This window comes from Myotis nattereri (assembly GCF_964212035.1).
Source record: "Myotis nattereri genome assembly, chromosome: 11".
Taxonomy (NCBI): Eukaryota; Metazoa; Chordata; class Mammalia; order Chiroptera; family Vespertilionidae; genus Myotis; species Myotis nattereri.
This window is the reverse complement of record NC_138086.1, coordinates 6,671,837-6,679,271: the sequence shown is the minus strand read 5'-3', so window position 1 is coordinate 6,679,271 and position 7,435 is coordinate 6,671,837. Positions and strand designations below refer to the sequence as shown.

General features: G+C 56.1%; 1 protein-coding gene across 1 annotated transcript; it reads left to right on the top strand.

Annotated features, from left to right (window-relative positions):
* Positions 1-685: 685 nt before the first annotated feature.
* Positions 686-7,308, top strand: LOC308527291 (diamine oxidase [copper-containing]-like; the record flags this gene model as incomplete). The annotated part of the gene is made up of 6 exons (XM_081102628.1): positions 686-795; positions 1,730-1,777; positions 3,446-5,034; positions 5,714-5,999; positions 6,705-6,837; positions 7,039-7,308. Exons 3-6 carry the CDS (start codon positions 3,450-3,452, stop codon positions 7,306-7,308), a joined length of 2,274 nt encoding a protein of 757 aa, XP_080958754.1. The 5' UTR covers positions 686-795; positions 1,730-1,777; positions 3,446-3,449.
* Between the last annotated feature and the right edge of the window lie 127 nt (positions 7,309-7,435).

Here is a 7,435-nt window from a genome sequence, read left to right as displayed (position 1 = left end):
CGTCTAAGACCATCCTGCATATCAGATATTTACATTACGATTCATAACAGCAGCAACATGACAGTTATGAAGTAGCAATGAAAATAATTTTATGGTTGGGTCACCACATGAGGAACTGTATTTAAAGGGCCAGAAGGTTGAGAACCACTGTTCAAGAGTCTCAGCTCAGTGGCTTCACGCTCCCTGTGCTGCTCTGGCTCTGGCTCTGGCTCAGGCTCTGGCTCCCCATCCTAGACGTGGGTCAGGTCCCTTATTTTTGTTGTTGGTGTCCAACTCTATCAGCCTCCGCCTTTGTCCCTCTATCCGCTTCAGCTGAGACTGCTTGTTGCTAAATTTCGTCTTGTCTTTATCTCTAGCCTCTGAAACTCAGCATTTACTTTAATAATTTATGGCATCACACAGCTCGCGTTGCTCCCAACAGGGAATATGACACCATAGACAGCTCCTGTGGACGGGGCCCAGGGGCAGGAGGAATGCAAGGAAACAGACAACTAGGGCACGGGTGTTGGGAGAAACAGAAGTGAACCCCGCAGCTGAAGTGATGGAGGCCTGGGGCGTTTCCAAACTTGGGTACTTCTAGGGGCAACAGGACCCCCTGGCTGCGGAGCCCCGTGCCCATCCTTGGCCACCACCCCTTCCCTCTGGGAGCCCCCTGAGCCCTACGTGGGTCCCCACCTTGGTTGACCCAGCCCTCACCCTGTCCCTCCCTCTAGGGCGGGACCAACAGAGCCATAAAGCTCCAGAAGGAGCCCAGACAAAGGCTGGCTGCAGAGGCGAGAGGAGCAGAGCACACAGGTATGTTCTGATGGGCCATCGGGAGAGTCGAGAAGGGGATGACTGGCAGGGGAGGGAAGCGAGGCCTGGAGTGAGGGGCCAGGAGAAATGAAGACCCGAGAGGCCCAGAAAGCCAGGGGCAACCTCCTGGAGGCGAGATGGTAAAGGCTCAGTGGGGAGCTGGATGCTGTTCTCAGGCGGAGAGGAGCAGAGCACACTGGCCGCCACATTCTCCCCTCCCGTAGTTTCAGTGCCACAGTCCACGCCCCAGCTGCCCACTGGGGCACCACACACAGGACTGTGCTGGGGAGAATAAGCTTAAAGGGACAGCAAGTCACCTCCCTCTTCTACAGAGTACAAAGGCATTTGGGGATAAGCAGTTCTAACAATGAGGGCCCAGCCAAGAAAAGACATTAGGAACTTAAATACATATTCCTGAGTGAACGAAGCCAGTCTGAAATGGCTACAGACTGGTGACCCCAAACTTATGACATTCTGGAAAAGGCAACAAATTATGGAGATGGTAAAAGATCGGGGGTTGGGGTAGGGCGAGCTCAGTATCTGAGCACAGAGGATTTTTAGGGCAGTGAAACTACTCCGTAAGATTAGCAATGGCGGTTACATGTCAGTACACATCTGTCCAAACCATAGAATGTACAGCACCAAGAGTGAACCCTGAGGTAAACTATGGACTTTGGGTGCTAATGATGTGTCAGTGTAGGTTCACTGATCGTAACAAATGCACCACTCTGGTGAGGAGTGTTGATAATGAGGACTGTACATGCGGGGGTCAGGGGGCAGATTGGGAGTCTTTGTACCTTGTGCTCAATTTTGCTGTGAACCTAGAACTGCTCTAAAAAAGTAAAGTCTATTTTTAAAAGGAGACTGACCCAAAAATGTAATAGTAAAACAAGAGCTCACCCCATAGCCTTCTGTGATCTCTGGCTTCTCCCAGGGCCGCTGTGTCTCACCCATCTCTTCAGGCTGGACAGCACAAAGTCAGGTGAGTCCCCGCCTTGCACCAGGGCCAGGGGGACAGGACCAGGCACAGGGACAGATTGGCTGCCCTGGGGGATGGGCTATGAGTGAAGACCTTGACCACACCCACCCACAAAATAGAAGGGAAAGGGACATCTCCCTGTACCACCACCTGGGATGGCCACACCCTGAAGTGCCCTCCCAGGAGCCACAGATGGTCAATCGGCCACAACCTGAGTGGCCCACCAAGGACACAAAGCAGCCAGGCAGCACTGGCCAACTGGTCCTCATTCAGCCATAGTCTACAGCCTAATCTCAGTCAAATCCATCTACACTGCTTAAATTTAAAATCTTCTGGTACCACTGAGCGTCTCCTGAAGGTTGGCTTTTAAAAAGAAGAGTAGCACCGGCCGTGGTGGCTCAGTGATTGAGTGTCAACCTATGAACCAGGAGGTCATAGTTTGATTCCTGGTCTGGGTATATGTCCGGGTGGCAGGCTTGATCCTTTAGGGGGCGTGCAGAAGGCAGCCAATCATCAATGATTCTCATCATTGTTGTTTCTATCTCTCTCTGAAATCAATAAAATATTTTTTAAGAAAGAAGAGTAGCTAAGGATTCTTGAGTGCTTCCTAGAAGGTAAGCACAGTTCTAAACACATTATTCTACTGACTAATTGATTTCCCTCAAAATCCTACGAAGTAGGTACTATGGTTGTTTGTTTCCATTGTACAATTGAGAAAATGGAAGCCCAGAGAGTTTAAGCAACCTGCCCAAGGTCACACAGCTGGTCCTAGTGGTGGGACATGTAGCTCTTGAACCCAGGCAGCCTGACACCAGAGCCCACTCTTTGAACTTCTGCACTGCATTGCAAATTTTAGAATGAAAAAAATTCTGGTGTATCAAAAATATAGCTCTACTATTAATACCCATGTCAACATAACAAACATCCAAATCTATAAATAATTTTCATAAGAGTTTATTTGAGCCAAAACTGATGACAAGTGACAGGAAGCAGGATCTCAAGTCCTCCTGAGAATGACAGTTTGTAGTCTCAGTTACACATTTGGAGTTGAGAAAGATGACATGAAGATGCAAGAAAGCAAGGGCCAATGCACAATTGACAAGATTGTGTGCTCCCTTGAAGATGGTTACACCTCGGAGGGGATGAAAAAGAGGGTCACTGTGGTATTTCAAAGGTGTGTTAACCTAGATGGACAGCAACAGGGGCCAGGGCTGGCTTAAAAACCTTTCATGGCCCGGGCCATCGCTACCCACCGTGACCTGCCCAGGGAAGGGTTTCTATTTGTCACAGCACCTCATTTTCATCCAGACACAGGACATAAGAAGTGCATTTGGACGGGTGCCCTGTGTCACAGGCCCTGGCTGAGTCTCTCTAAAGGTGGAGATGCAGCCACGCTGAAATAATGCACAGATAAGGGGAAAGCAGAGTTGACATAGGTAAGAAAATCTGCAGGACTAACCAAGGTTTACAGACAAGCGAGGAGAGTGTAGAATTAGAATCAATGGAAAGCGCAGGTCTGAGTAGCCTGGGGCCCCCACTGCGCCAGCATGGCCACTGGCTGGCATGGCGGCCAAGGGACAAAGCTGTGTCTATTGGGAAACTACAGGGCCAGCCTAGTGGGAACCCATATCTTCCCATAAAACAACTAAGTTCATCTTTCCCACATTCTAGAGCCATGAGGCGAGAAAGCCCGGCCCTCGGCTGGGCCATGGCTGCCGTCCTGATGCTGCAGACGCTGGCCATGGCGAACCACTCCCCACGGACCCTGCGCAGCCAGGCTGGGGTGTTTGCAGACCTGAGCATGGAGGAGCTGAAGGCCGTGCGCAGCTTCCTCTGGTCCCGGAAGGACCTGAGGCTGGAGCCCTCCCAAGGATCAACCATCGCCAAGAACACCGTGTTCCTCATTGAGATGCTGCTGCCCAGGAAGCAGCAGGTGCTGAAATTTCTGGACCACGGTCAGAGGCGGCCGGCTCGGGAGGCGCGTGCCGTCATCTTCTTCGGAGCCCAGGAGCATCCCAACATCACCGAGTTTGCCGTGGGGCCCCTGCCATGGCCCCATTACCTGCGCCCGCTGCCCCCCAGGCCTGGGCACCAGGTGTCCTGGACCTCCAGGCCCATCTCCTCGGCGGAGTATGTCCTGCTGAGCCACACTCTGCAGGAGGCCACCAGGCCCTTGCACCAATTTTTCCTGGACACCACGGGCTTCTCCTTCCAGGACTGCCACACCCGATGCCTGACTTTCACCGACGTGGCCCCTCGGGGCTTGGCCTCGGGCGAGCGCCGCACCTGGTTCATCTTAGAGCGCTTTGTGGAAGGCTTCTTCTTGCACCCCACAGGCCTGGAGCTCCTCCTGGACCACAGCAGCATGAACGCCCAGGACTGGGCGGTGGAGCAGGTCTGGTACAATGGGAAGTTCTACCGAAGCCCAGAAGAGCTGGCCCGGAAGTACGATGCCGGAGAGGTGGACGTGGTGGTCCTGGAGGACGTGCTCCCCAAGGACAAGGGGGCCGAGGGCAGGGATGAGCCGCCCCTCTTCTCGTCCTACAAGCCACGTGGGCAATTCCCCAGCCCCATGACCGTGAAGGGCCCCCACCTGGTCCAGCCCCAAGGCCCCCGCTACAGGCTGGAGGGCAACACCGTGCTCTACGGGGGCTGGAGCTTCGCCTTCAGGCTGCGGTCCTCCACGGGGCTGCAGGTGCTGAACGTGCATTTCGGTGGGGAGCGCATTGCCTACGAGGTGAGCGTCCAGGAGGCAGTGGCGCTGTACGGAGGCCACACACCTGCGGGCATGCAGACCAAGTACATCGACGTGGGCTGGGGTTTGGGCACCGTCACCCATGAGTTGGCCCCTGGCATCGACTGCCCAGAGACGGCCACCTTCCTGGATGCCCTCCACTACTATGATGCCGACGACCCTGTCCACTACCCCCGAGCCCTCTGTGTCTTTGAGATGCCCACGGGGGTGCCCATTCGGCGCCACTTTAACTCCGACTTCAACGGTGGCTTCAACTTCTATGCAGGGCTCCAGGGCCAGGTGCTGGTGCTGCGGACGACGTCCACGGTCTACAACTATGACTACATTTGGGACTTCATCTTCTACCCCAACGGGGTGATGGAGGCCAAGATGCACGCCACTGGCTACGTGCACGCCACCTTCTACACGCCCGAGGGGCTGCACCACGGGACGCGCCTGCACACGCACTTGATCGGCAACATGCACACTCACCTGGTGCACTACCGCGTAGACCTGGACGTGGCAGGTAGGACTCGCTGGGGCCAGACGTCCGTGGGCCAACACTGATTCCCACTGTGGGAGACGATGCTGCACCCCGGATGCACACCATCAGGAGAACGTGCCCCACCTGCTCTGAGCCCACAGGGCTGGAGTCCCTGAGCCCCCTGAAGGGGTGAATGTGAAGAGTGCCCCAGTGCTGCCCGGGGTGTGGCAGCCTGGACCCTGTCCCTGCCTTGGGGCTGGGCTGACCCCTGGGTCGGGTGGGTTGGGTAGAAAGGTGCGCTCAGGGTAGCAGAGAGGACAATGCCTCGATGTCAGCAAGGTCGCTGCTGCCTGGCACCTGGAGGTGGACGCAGCACAATTGGGGTTACTTGCTGTGTCTCCTGGGTTAATGGTGTCACCGCGGCATAGGCCGCCTGGCAGGATGTGGCCTGACATAAGTCAGAACCGCCCACAGAACCAGAAAGGTGGCTCCCTTTCCTAATCCCGCCCTCCCCACCCGGCTCAGCCCCCTTCACCCACGCCCTGGGCACAGCAGGTGGTGGACACAGCCCCTGCCTGGGGAAAGATGGCCGCCCCTCTCTGGGGCTGCAGGACAGCCCAAAGCCTGGGACGTGGTCTGGGGTGGAGAACCCAGTGTAAAATGGGGGGAGGGGTACTTTGGGTGCTGGATCCTCATTCTGCATCTCCCTTCACACACACAGGCACCAAGAATAGCTTCCAGACGCTGGGCATGAAGCTAGAAAACATCACCAACCCCTGGAGCCCGGAGCACCGGCTGGTCCAGCCAACCCTAGAGCAGACGGGGTACCACCGCGAGCGCCAGGCAGCCTTCCGCTTCGGACGGACTCTGCCCAAGTACCTGCTCTTCACCAGCCCCAAGGAGAACCGCTGGGGCCACCAGCGCAGCTACCGGCTGCAGATCCACTCCATGGCTGAGCAGGTGCTGCCGCCCGACTGGCAGGAGGAGCGGGCTGTCACCTGGGCCAGGTAAGGAGGCCTGGGAGGTTGGGGTGGGGGAGGACTGGAGGCCCTGCCCTGTGTTTCCCTGAACCACGTCCAGCACTGCCAGGGGTGAACTCTCCTCAAAGCTTTATTTAATAGTCAGATCACACAAAGCAAAGCAAGGGGAGTGGTCAACATGTTTAAATGTTCTTGCGAGTTTTAAATCTATTTCCTTACTCAAGCCTTGTTTTAGCAGCACTTACTGCACCTACAACAGCCCATTAGCTACCTAGGACCAAGGGAGGTCTCTAAGGTCAATCTTAATTGTGCTAGGAGGGCTCTGCCCTCCAAGTTGGGACTTGTATGAGGTTCTGCCACAGGTCAGTCCAAGGCTTGACTCTATAACCTCTCCCTACATTTCCCTGTGTCTGGGGTGGCTGTGTTTCTGTCTATGAGACTCTGGGTCTGTGTGTGTGTGTGATTATGTGTGTTTGTGCGTGCATGTGTGTGTGTGTGTGTGCGTGCATGTGTGAGTGTGTGTGTGTGTGTGTGTGTTACAGGGCGTGGCTCTGTATTTGAGGACTCCTGTTCTGAGCACATGAGCCACCGCTGACCCTGGGTCAGACTGACAGGCTCCCAAGACATGATGTGGAAATCGGGGAAAGCCACGTCACTGACCCTGCACATGTGCCCCGGGAGGGGCTGGGCCACCCCCAGTGCCCAGAGCCACCTGGCTGCTCTGCCCGACAGGTACCCCCTGGCAGTGACCAAGTACCGGGAGTCTGAGCTGTGCAGCAGCAGCATCTACAACCAGAATGACCCCTGGGACCCGCCTGTGGTCTTTGAGGAGTTTCTTCGAAACAATGAGAACATTGAAGAAGAGGTACTGGCCCCACCTTCTTCCAGCCCCAGCCCCAGACTAGAGCTGCGCCCTATCCCGGGGCCTGTGCCAGCAGCACCTCGCTGTGTAGAGAGCAAGCTCACTGTCCCCAGAACTGCCCATTCCTTATGAGGAGAGCTTGAGGGGTCGTCCACCCCTCGCCTCTCCGAGACCGTCAGCACTGCCCACCCCTCTCTCCCACAGGACTTGGTGGCCTGGGTGACAGTGGGCTTCCTGCACATCCCCCACTCAGAGGACATCCCCAACACGGCCACCCCCGGGAACTCCGTGGGCTTCCTGCTCCGGCCCTTCAACTTCTTCCCTGAGGACCCATCCCTGGCATCCAGGGACACCGTGATTGTGTGGCCCCGGGACAAAGGCCCCAACTACGTGCAGCGATGGATCCCTGAGGAGGGCGGGGACTGCTGGAAGCCTACCCCCTTTAGCTACAATGGGACTTACAGGCCCCTGTGAAGGGCCGCTGCCCCCAGCTAACTCCTCACTAGAAGCCCGATTCCCCCACCCCACCCAGGAATGGATAATAAACCCTCCAGGGCTCAGCTCCAAGTACTGCTTCTTGTGGGGGGCACAGCGGGCGAGA